Source organism: Podarcis vaucheri (assembly GCF_965113315.1).
Source record: "Podarcis vaucheri genome assembly, chromosome: 15".
Lineage (NCBI taxonomy): Eukaryota > Metazoa > Chordata > Lepidosauria > Squamata > Lacertidae > Podarcis > Podarcis vaucheri.
The window spans coordinates 25,817,149-25,829,159 of NC_138753.1; the positions used below are offsets into that span (position 1 = coordinate 25,817,149).

The window sequence follows — 12,011 nt, forward strand, 5'->3', positions numbered from 1 at the left end:
AGTCACATTTCTTGATGCTTAATGCTGCTCTTAAGCAAGATGGTGGGAATGGGAAGAAGGGGTTGAGATCATCCCCACTTCTCCGCCTTCTTCCAGATCACATTGCATCTTGTGGCTGGATTCCAGGAACACATTGCAAAGCAGCAGACCGGCATGGAGAGTGCCCACTGCAGGCTGGAATATTTCCGAATATTATCAGATACGCTGGCCCTACAGACAAAGGTATGCCGTTCTTGTGAACATAGGTAGCAAATTGAAAACCAACTTACTACCAGGTATGTCTATGGGACTGTCACCATTTTGGGGTGGGATTCAATCATAGGTGGCACAGCTTAGGTCCAAGCTATCTGAAAGACCTTATTCCCTCATATGCACCTGCCTGGGTTATGAGATCTTCAGGGGAAGCCCTTCTCTTGGTCCTGACTCCCTCATAGGCTCACTTGGGCCTTCTCAGTGGCTGCTCCGACTTTGGAATCCCTCCCTATAGAAGCTAGACTGGCTCCCTCCTTGTTGTCGTTCCACTGGCAGGTGAAGACTTTTTTGTTCCAGTAGGTTTTTGGGAATGGACTGCTTTTAATGAAAGGGCTCGTGTCATGCTGTTTTTATTGTAATTATTGGTATGGTTTTAATAGATTTCGTATGTGTATTTGTGTTTGTGTGTGTGCGCGTAATTCTATCAATGTTTAATCTATTTTTAATGGTTGATTTTCTATGTTTTAAGCAATACTTATTTTTATTTGTAAGCTGCATTGAGTTTTGACTAGTGAAAAGGTGGGATATAAATAAATATATTAGTAGTAGTAGTAGTAACAAGGGACCCGGGTGGCGCTGTGGGTTAAACCACAGAGCCTAGGACTTGCTGATCAGAGGGTCGCGGTTCGAATCCCCTTGGCGGGATGAGCTCCCATTGCTTGGTCCCAGCTCCTGCCAACCTAGCAGTTCAAAAGCACATCAAAGTGTAAGTAGATAAATAGGTACCACTCCGGCGGGAAGCTAAACAGCGTTTCCGTGCGCTACTCTGGTTCACCAGAAGCAGCTTAGTCATGCTGGCCACACGACCCAGAAGCTATACGCTGGCTGCCTCGGCCAATAAAGCGACCCCAGAGCCAGTCACAACTGGACCTAAAGGTCAGGCGTACCTTTACCTTTACCTAGTAGTAGTAGTAGTAAAAACAACAACAACGTGCATCGGGAGTTCTTGCACAACAAACCTGCTTTCCCAAAAGATCAAACTTTTTGCAATAAGAAAAGTGATGGGGAAATAAACTGGAAAGTGTGGGATAAACTTTGCTTGATGAAACGTCTTCTAATCTGTGGTGCAACCACACCTGAATACTGCACAAAGTTCAGGTTGCCTCACCCTGAAAAAAGGATACTGTAAAGCTATTTTTTTTTTAAAAAAAAAAAAAAGCTTCAGGGAGGGGCAACTAAGAAGATCAAGGGATGGAACAACTCCCGTATCAGGAAAGATTACAGCCCTGGGGCCTATTTAGTTCAGAGAAAAGGCAAGTAAGAGGCAACACGTTAGGAATGTATACAGTTACATACCCACTAATATTTCTCTGGTGAAAATAGGGACCTCCTATTTAAATTATTGTTGTCATCATCATCATCATCATACCCCGTCCATCAGACTGGGTTGCCCCAGCCACTCTGGGCAGCTTCCAACATATATCATAAAACATAAAACATTAAAAAAACTTCCCTATACAGGGCTGCCTTCAGATGGCTTGGGGGTCGCATAACTCCATACTCTCCAAAAATTATCTGATGAAAATAGGGACATCCTAAGGAAAAGTGGGACATTCCAGGATCAAATCAGAAACCGGGACAGTTTATGTAAATCCAGGACTGTCCCTGGAAAATAGGGACACTTGAAGAATCTGCAGTTATACTTGGTGTGGATGAAGTTGAATGCTGGAAGATTCAGTACAGAGAAAAGGAATTACTTCTTTACACAGTGCATACTGTAGATAATGATAGAATCTGCTCCCATAGGAGGAAGTGATGGCCACCAACTTTGATGGCTTTAAAAGAGGATTAGGTGAAATTATGGAGCCTAAGGTTCTCAGTAGCCACTAGCCCTGGTGGCTATTTTCTACTTCCACTGTTGGAGGCAATATGTGTCCGGTTGCTGCATTTGGGTCTGGCTTGTGGGTTTCTCACAGGCATCTGGTTGGCTGCAGTAAGAACAGGATGCTAGATTAGATGTTCTGATGACCCTGCCAGCACCTTTCTTCATATGTTCTTAGCCTCCTTGCAAACAAATCAGAATGAATGTTCATTAAACAGCTAATATTGTCTGATCTTCCTGCAAACAAATTAGGATGAATGCTCAGTCATCTGGAAGCTTCCTAAAAGCTTAACCCAAGGATGATCACATGCTGCAAAAATAAAGGTTTTCCCTGGATTGGGTTTATTCATATTATTCACCACTCAAAGAGTTGCTTCTTTTACTGGTTCCTATAGCTGGGTTTAACCCTGTGAAAAATTCAAGTGGCAAATGTTTGCTGAGAGTTAATCTTCTTCTCTGTCACAGGACCTTCTCTCCGGTTCATCCCAGTGCTTTCTGAACTACCCGGGCGCAAAATTCTACAGCACGGCCGGCACTGCCCATGGAAGTTGGGAAGTCATCAATCGGAAACTGATCCCGCTCCTCAAGTCTGTGGTTCAGACTCTGGAGGAGAGCAAAAGGGGTCCCTTGTCTCCTGAGATGCTTCTGGGTCTGGGATCAGGAGAAGGTGTGGTCTGCTGTTTCCATGGTCTTTGCAATGCTTGTCTTTCAACCGAGCAAGAGATGAAACCGTATTCTGAGCTGCGAAATAAGTGCAGTTGAGTTGCAAGGCCAGCCCTACCATTAGGTATAATGAGGCAGATGCCTCAGGTGGCAGATACTAGGAGGAACTTATGGCAGCCACCCAAGCTTTTTGTGCTGGTCCCGTGGGTTATCTGAGAGGTGAGGTCCAAGTCCAGTCTGTGGTCTGCAATGCAGAGGCAGTCCGTAGTAGCTGAAGCTGGGTGCAGGGCAGGGAGTCGGGTGAAGTCAGGAACAGGCATGCAAGCAGGGAGCCAGGGAAGGTCAGGAGCTCTGGCAGGAAACCAGGACAGGTTTCAGGCAGGAACTAGCAACCAACAACGTTCCTCCCGCAACTTGGGACTGGGGCTGGCTGGCTTTTATCTGCCCCGAGGCATAGGGCGGCCCCGATCCTCAGGTGACTCGCCTCTCCTGGCCTGGAGGCAAGCACTTCTCCTGCGGGAACTTATTTCCCCCCACCTCTCCGCCCTGAGCCTCTGCAGCTCAGGAGAGGCTGGAGGGTTACCGGACCCAGAGGCAACCTCAGCTTCCTCTGACGGGGCTGAGAGTGGAGCACCTGCAGGCAATGGGTCCTCCATCACCTCAGGAGCCACAGCAGACTCAGCTGATGCCTGCACCTGAGGACCCAGCACAGGTGAGGACCCTTCAGGCTCAGGCCCCAGCCCCAGCTCAGCTGGTTCTGGAGGCAGGGAATCCTGTGGAGGCTGGGATCCCTCAGCATCCGAGTCCGAATCCCAGGCCATCACACTTTTGCTCTTGAGCCATTCCCCACCATCACTTAAAAGGCCACTTTCATTCTTCTGAGCTGGTGCCCCAGTGAGGATGTCTGCTTGTTGCTGGTCTGCGACTGCTGAAGAAAGCGTCTCAGTGAGTGTGCAAAGTTCAGGCCACGAGTTTCAGCAGGCATTCTGCTTGTGCATGCATTGTTCCACTAATTCTGCATGTGTTGTTGCAGCCACCCACGGCATGGTAGCATTTTATTTGCAATGTGGGTCTCCAGCCAAGAAACATGTAAAAAAATGAACATACCAGTGCAAAATGTGCATTGAAATGCATACACTGGTACAAAAATGCTTTCTGGAAAAAGACTTTGCAGAAAAGAAAAGAGTATATTAGAAGAAATTTACACTAAAATGCTGGGTGTTTTGTGAGGATTTTGTTTTTATTTAAAATATAAATCACAAACTGATGAGGAAATGTGGAGAACTGAAGAATGGGGAGATAACAAACTGGAAGAAACAGAAATGGACATATTTTCCCATGCCTAGGCAGCACAGCTCCATAGCCAGTGTTGCAGTAAGATTCAGTCTTGTTGCCCTTGATGAATGGAAAAGGCATATTATATCTCCTGTAGAAGCCCAAGGAAAGCTATACGAGTACAGTGGTACCTCGGGTTAAGTATTTAATTCGTTCTGGAGGTCCGTTCTTAACCTGAAACTGTTCTTAACCTGAAGCACCACTTTAGCTAATGGGGCCTCCTGCTGCCGCCGGAGCCCGATTTCTGTTCTTATCCTGAAGCAAAGTTCTTAACCTGAAGCACTATTTCTGGGTTAGCGGAGTCTGTAGCCTGAAGCGTATGTAACCTGAAGCGTATGTAACCCGAGGTACCACTGTATATAATACTCATGCCTGCTTATAAAGTCTTTGCCTATTAAGCATTCAACAGTGGAATCATAAACCCATGTCATGAAGATTTAGTTTCTTTATTTGTTTACTGTTCCCATTTCTAGCCTCATTTTCCCCTCCAAAATGAAAATATCTGACAATTCTCAATGAAAAACAACCACCTGATGGTGAAACATCAAAACAGGAGAGAATCAGAGCTCAAAGAAAAGCACTAGCCGACAGAGAAGCAGACGAAATTAAAAAATCTAACCAAAAATCTTAGCAGCAAGGAGATCAAAGTCTTATTCGAAAAATTAAACTTTTCAAACTGCTTGTAACACAGTAATTCAGCTGCAAGACACATTAGGATGAATGTGCCAAGCACCCTGCTGTTGGGGGTGGGCATTAATGCTGTGGGGATGCTGCCGTTCCTTTGAGGAACCTGTGAGTACCTCCAGATGTGGCTGGACTACAACTCCCATCATCCCCCAGACCATCAGCTACATTAGCGGGAGTTGAAGTCTGACCAACAATGCTTGGAGGCTTGCAGGTTCCCCACCTGCTGGACCTACAGAGCAGAATGAAATGAAGTGGCAGCACCACCCACTGGCAGCTAAAGGAATGGCTGAGCAGTGCACGTTGGAGTCATCAAAGGGGTTTCTGCAGTCGCTTCACATAACATTGTGCCTTTGGGGCCTGCTAGAAAATAACCCTACAAAGTTTGGGCTGATTAGGAATGCTGTTGCACACAGGGTCTGCTTTGGGGCTTCCCATAATAGGAATCTGATTGGCCACTATGACAAGGTAAAGGTAAAGGACCCCTGGATTGTTAAGTCCAGTCAAAGGCGACTAAGGGGTTGTGGCGCTCATCTCGCTTTCAGGCCAAGGGAGCCAGTGTTTTTTCACAGACAGCTTTCTGGGTCGTGTGGCTAGCAGAGCTAAACTGCTTCTGGCACAACAGAACACCATGACGGAAGGCAGAGTGCACGGAAACACCGTTTACCTTCCTGCCACAGCAGTACCTATTTATCTACTTGCACTGGCGTGCTTTCGAACTGCTAGGTTGGCAGGAGCAGGGACAGAGCAACAGGAGCTCACTCCGTTGCGGGGATTCAAACCGCCGACCTTCTGATCGGCAAGCCCAAGAGGCTCAGTGGTTTAGACCACAGTGCCACCCGTGTCCACTATGACAACTGGACCACTGGCCTGTCTCCTTCTGATGTGCTTATGTCTCTATGCTGCGCAGACTCCCAATTATTTGTTTTGTCTAGGAGAACTATTTTTATACACCACTTTTCAGGGGGAACCTTGCAAAGTGGTTTCCATAAAATTATCAAAACAATGAGCATCAATAATTAAAAAAGAGACAATTGCTCGGAAAAGAGCAAAAACTCTCTGCATTGAAGATGCCATTTCTGATTTTATTCCCTTTTAATTTCCAGGTTTGGGCGGGTTCAGAATCTGTCTCTGCGGATGTGCCCTTGCATTATTCAAACCCTGACCACAAGATTTTCATGTGAAGGCACTATAAACACTCTGCGTCTAAACTGGTTCCCTCTGCAGTTTAATTCCCCCCTCAATTAATTCAGCAGCATACCCAGAGTCTGTTAGCACAGGATTCCTTCTGTCCTCAACTTGGCAGCAAGAGGATGAAGTACAGAAAATCAATGGCATCCCTTTTACTCCCCACCCCCACCCCACTCTCCTGGGAATTCAGATCTATCAATTGTGATGCAGCCAGACTCTTAGTTACACAATAGATCTAAATGGGGGGGGGGTTGTTGGCAGACAGTGCTAGGCTAGAGCTGGGAATATGGAGAACAGGATGGGGAAGATGCGCAGGCAGGCAGGCATTAGGGTTCTGCTGACAAGGCCAAAACAGGAGCTGAGCTGCACTCAGAAAATGCTAAAGATTTTTATTTTCATCCAGTCCTTCCTCAAGCACCTGTTGATTGTGCACAGGCCTTTTACCATATCTTATGTAGACGAATTTGGTTCACTTTGCATGCATTTGCTTATTATTTAAGCTACTTAGAGAGGGAACCTACTCGATTTGCACTTTTGAAGTCAACACACAGCCATCCTTGGAAATTCACACAACTCCAAATTTTGCAAGGCAGTTCTCCAGCCAAGTAAAGTTTGCGAATGCCCATGCTAGGCCGAAGTGTTTCCCACATAAAATGTGATATATTAAAAATCCATTTCCAATGCATTGATTAGCTCAGTCAGCAGAGCATTAAACTATTAATCTCAGGGTCGTAGGTTTGAGCCCCACATTGGGCAAAAGGTTCCTGCATTGCAGGAAGTTGGACTTGATTATCCTAGTGGTCCTTCCCAACTCTATAACTCTATGATGCTAAGATCCAATTTGCAATACCAAGCTCCCATCTAGAAGCAACTCCTGAAGTGTCTGGGATGCAATATCAGTTTGGTCAGGAAGGCAGCCACACCCGTGGGTCATGGCAGGTCCACAAGTTAGTTCAGATACTGCAGATGCGCCTTGAATTCTGCCCACTAAGTGACTACCTAGTATGAACAGAGAAATCTGTCAATTTCAGTTCCTTCTATTTCTCACTTAGGGACGCAGGTGGCGCTGTGGGCTTGCTGATCAGAGCCTAGGGCTTGCTGATCAGAAGGTTGGCGGTTCGAATCCCCGTGACGGGGTGAGCTCCCGTTGCTCGGTCCCTGCTCCTACCCACCTAGCAGTTCAAAAGCACGTCAAAGTGCAAGTAGATAAATAGGTACCGCTAAGGCAGGAAGGTAAACAGTGTTTCCATGCGCTGCTCTGGTTCGCCAGAAGCGGCTTAGTCATGCTGGCCACATGACCCGGAAGCTGTACACCGGCTCCCTTGGCCAATAAAGCGAGATGAGCGCTGCAACCCCAGAGTTGGTCACGACTGGACCTAATGGTCAGGGGTTCCTTTACTTTATTTCTCACTTTCCTAAATCCAGATCTCCACATATCCACAGCAATATATGGGTTGTTGTTTTGTCAACGCTCATGGAAATTAGTCAGCATTTTAGTATGAGTCTCTCTTAAAATACTTTTTCATATATAATTTTAAGTAACACACACATTTTTGCAAGTAATTCCCCTTTGCAAATGCATTTTAATGTTGTTTTCATTGTGGTGCATTTTTATGCACTCTTCCCCCTAATATATGCATCAGGGTTTGTTTTTTAGAACTGCATTGCAGCATTTGAAGAAGTGGGCATTTTGAAGCTGAATTCTCCTGCGGTACACAGATTGGTTCAAAATGTGCACATTAGGTCATTTCCCATTAACGTACAAACAAAACACAACTTCTCCCCAGTCCAGACTGCCTGCTCTGGCTTCTGGCTTCTGTTAAGCAGCAGTGATCTGGCTTCAGCCTTAAATGTCCTACCATTAAAAATCAATAAAATAGAACCCCCATAGTTTCTCAAACTTTCTTTTCGATGTACAAAGTCTTGTCACTTGTCCGTATCTTTGGACTGAAGACTAGGGGGTGGGGGGGATACAGTTCAAGCTGGGAAGAATCCCAAAAGCCTTTAAGATTTGTCAGCAAATAGTTGGTGGTTATTTAAAAACTACCAGAACTGCATTAACGTAATTAATAGCAGGCAGGGTAAAAACCACACATTTCCTCTCGCATGTTGTTCCTCCACTGGCTCCACATACAGAACCGAACGCACCTGGCTGTTGAATCTTGCTTCGCCACTGGCAATGGGAAAAAACATACCCTATCTCTTCTGGGGGGCACCAGGCCAGCTTAGGGGCCCCAGAGCAGCTTAGTTCCAGGGACTGAGGGGCAGCTACCCCCCTGGCATTGGATATCTGAAGCAGCTCTCCCTCTCTCTACCTAATAGTAGGGCCGGCCCTGTTTGGAAGGGATTTCTAAACTTTTGTCCCCACCACGGTTGCAATTTGCAGAAACAACCATTGGTACTAGTGGCTTATTTTTCAAGATAGCAGCTATGCAAAGGTAGAAATGCCACCTCAGATTGGGCCCTCAGCCTCTCAGCTAATTCACCAGCTAATCTAATTAACCCTCAGCCCATGCCATGGACCACTTTATCAGTTGCCTTTTCCATCCCCATTATCCAACTTTAGACCAGGGATAAAATATAGGTCCTCAGGCCCGGGGACCCTAGGTGGCCCTCTGGGCCTCTCTATGTGGCCCTTGGGGCTTTCCTTCCCAGGCCACACTCCTTCCTGGCCCTGCTTTTCTTCCTCCTTGCCCAGATGGAATGTGTCTTGCTTGAACTCTTGCTGCCTTGACAGAGGATAGAGAGGAATGTTTGAGTGTAAGTGGAAACCAGCCTACTGTTCCAAGGTCAAATTCACCCTTATTGGTCTGCTCAATTTACCTCTGGCCCCGACCACCAGTGGCCCTCAGAAGGAAATGTGGCCCTCAGGTTGGAAAAGGTCCTCACTGGTGCTTTAGAATATCAGCTTTTTGGACCTGAAAGCCGTCGCTTCTTTGGCTTAGGGCAGCTGTCTCACTTAATGCCACTACCAAGCTGCTCCACATTTGTTTGCAGACACCCTGCTCTACGCAGTGCTTCCCCTCCCAGAGAAACGGTGAATTTGATAAGCCTTCAAAAGAAGCATCCCTTTGGCACCTCTCATTCCTCCTATAGGCTACTCATCCAGAAGCACTCTGAAGGTGTCTGAAGCTGCCGGCGAAGCGTTCCGGACCGAAACGAGGCAGGAAATGGCTCTTGCTGCGGCAACTCTCTCGCCTGCGCCACCTTCTTGGTCCACACCAAACAGATCCCAGTTGTTGCAAGAAATCCAGACCAGGTGAGATGCATGGGTTTTCCTCAAGCTCCAAAGCCCAGCACAAAACACCCGGGCGCTGGGGGCCTTGGGCTGCCCTCTAGTGACACTCTTGCCATTGGCATAACCCTAAGATTCTCCCTCTTCTGCACAAGCATGATACAGAACAGCTGTGCAAAACAGGGAGAGCTTATTCCTTAAAGGCCACAGGATAGGCAGTTTCTTTTAGGGAGGGGTCAACACACTTCTCAAGCCAATGGGAAGGCTGGGAAGGAGCTTCCGTGTTATTACAGCTCTGTGCTCTGTCTTAATTCTTCACGGGATTGTGGTTATGATGCTTTTTCTTCTTGGCATTCACAGTGTTTAGAATCATAGGGCTCTTAAGCTCTGGGACTACTCGATTGGTAGAGCATGAGACTTAATATCAGGGATGTGGGTTCAAGCCCTGCATTGGGCAAAAGATTCCTGCACTGCAGGGGGTACATGATCCTAGTGGTCTCTTCCAACTCTGCAATTCTATGATTCTATGATCAGAGGAGGTTCTGCTTCCCCCCTTGGCAAGTTCCAAGTCCTCCCCAGCCTCCACTGAGGCCCTTTTCTCTGCAGAAAATTGGGGGGAGAACCAGCACCCATGTTCCCTCTTCCAAAGTGGCTGAAGTCAGGGAAGATAGGGAAGATCCATTCCTCCTCCAGTCCACATTCCCACCATTCAGCCTCCTCCTTTTGCTCCTTCATCCTCCTGCATCAGTGCCTTTCAATCAACATCTGATCCCAGCAGCCCCTTGGGGCTCATGACAGCTCCCACCTCTCCCTCCCATTCTTTCAGCAACTGGAGAATCAATTCATCTCTTTCTCACATGGCAGCTAATAAATCTGCCAGCGCCTCCTGACATCACCTGTGCTGTTGTTTGGGCAGGATTTTCTTGGAGAAGCACGCCAGCGAGATGGTGCACCTTGAGCTGTCCTTGATGGCTGAGGAAATCAACATGATCTCTTGCTTTTGCGAATCCTCCAAGCTGAGAAAGGACCTGGTGAGAGAGCTGTCTGTCACAGAGCCGGGTGATGGGCAAGAGAAAGAATTTGCTCTATGGAGTTTCCTCCAGTAAATGAGATCTTTGAAGGTGGATGATTGGTCTTGATGCTCAGCATCCAATTATCTGGAATGGTTGCATGAGTCAAAAACGGTGCTATGGTTCCATCCCCAATATCTCCAGGTAGATTTGGAAAAGAACCCTGGAGAACAACTGTCAATCAGTGTAAAGACTGGAAAGGGGATTGGGAGTCTGTGGCCCTCTAAATGTTGTAGGACTCCACCTTCTATTATCCTTGACCAAGGGCCATGCTGATGGGAGTGGGAGTCCAACAAGATCTGGAGAGACAAAGCTTCGTTTCTGAGCACAATTCAAAGTGTTGGTGCTGACCTTTAAAGCCCTAAACGGCCTCAGCCCAGTATACCTGAAGGAGCATCTCCTCCCCCATCATTCAGCCAGGACACTGAGGTCCAGCTCCGAGGGCCTTCTGGCAGTTCCCTCCCCACAAGAAGTGAGATTACGGGGAACCAGGCAGAGGGCCTTCTTGGTAGTGGCACCCTCCCATCAGATGTCTAGGAAATAAACAACTACCTGACTTTTAGAAGACATCTGAAGGCAGCCCTGTTTAGGGAAGTTTTTAATGTTTGATGTTTTATTGTATTTCTCATATTCTGTTAGGAGCAGCTGGGAAAACCCAGCCAGATGGGCAGAGTATAAAGAAATTATTATTATTATTATTATTATTATTATTATTATTATTATTATTATTCCCAACCCCTGGTGGTTCCCCCACCCCAACAGCCTGACCCTGAATAAGGCATCTCCCTACATCCTGATGTCTTTAATGAAACCTAAAAGCATGAAATCCAATTTCCTGATGAAGTCTAATTTACCAGTTCACACTGGCGTCTTGTTGAGCGATAGTGACTTCTCCAGGTTAGCAGCAAAGGCTGAAGAAGGTTCTTCCACTGCCACCCGAACGTTGACATTTTTAATATCTGTTTTGTGCTCATTGATCCCTTTGCATCAAGAAATTGACCTTATTGCCCTGTGCTTCCCATATCCCTATATTTCCAGGGAACAACACAAAGGCATAACTTGGGAGCGGCCAACGACTGGGACAGCCTCCTGAAGGAGCTGGCTGAGTATCACCAGCATGCTGAAGAAGAGCTTAGACAGCAGCACTGGGAAGAAATTAAATGTGCCGGGCTCAGCCCCGAGGAAAGAACCCTCAAAGACGGGGCTTTATTCTCTCTGGAAGAAATCCTGCAGAATCTTGCGTCGCTGGGTGCCAACCTGCAAAAAGTGAGGAGATTTCACTCCTCCCATACCCAAGAATCTCCTGACCATCTCCTGATGATCTCTGCTGACTCTCCACAGAGGAGGCGTGTCCTGCCTATTTACTTCTTTCTGCCCAGCAACATATCTGTGTGTGTGAGAGAGAGTCAGTCAGTCAGTGTATCGGAGAGAGTGAGAGTGTTAGAGATCCTAGAGATAAGATTGCTGCTAAGAGCAGCTGCAGACTCTCAGTGTAGCATTGATTTATGCTTAGAATATTCAGCTCTGTATATAGTTTTGTATCATAGTTGTAGTTACAGAATAAAAGGAAGATATTCTACAGAGCTGCTCTCTGAGTGGTTTATACTCTGCAAGACTCTGCAAAACTCTGCTGCGCAATGACTGTATTATTGAGACAGTGAATCCGGTGCTCTCAGCTCTGAGCTGTGAGTCCACAGCACTGTGACCTGTTCCTGTGAGAAAGGAGGTCTCTGGCGGTGCTACCCAGCTCGCCTAGCCC

General features: G+C 46.9%; 1 protein-coding gene across 1 annotated transcript in view; it reads left to right on the forward strand.

Moving 5' to 3' along the window:
- The window catches only part of LOC309519348 (uncharacterized protein), a gene marked incomplete at its 3' end in the record, with an annotated part of 37,524 nt that extends 25,516 nt beyond the window's left edge, over window positions 1-12,008 (forward strand). Inside the window, exons 15-20 of the mRNA XM_082200181.1 lie at window positions 97-222; window positions 2,540-2,741; window positions 9,044-9,206; window positions 10,099-10,213; window positions 11,291-11,518; window positions 12,000-12,008. Of these exons, the coding sequence (XP_082056307.1) occupies window positions 97-222; window positions 2,540-2,741; window positions 9,044-9,206; window positions 10,099-10,213; window positions 11,291-11,518; window positions 12,000-12,008 (843 nt within the window). The remainder of the gene's footprint in view (window positions 1-96; window positions 223-2,539; window positions 2,742-9,043; window positions 9,207-10,098; window positions 10,214-11,290; window positions 11,519-11,999) is intronic.
- Between the last annotated feature and the right edge of the window lie 3 nt (window positions 12,009-12,011).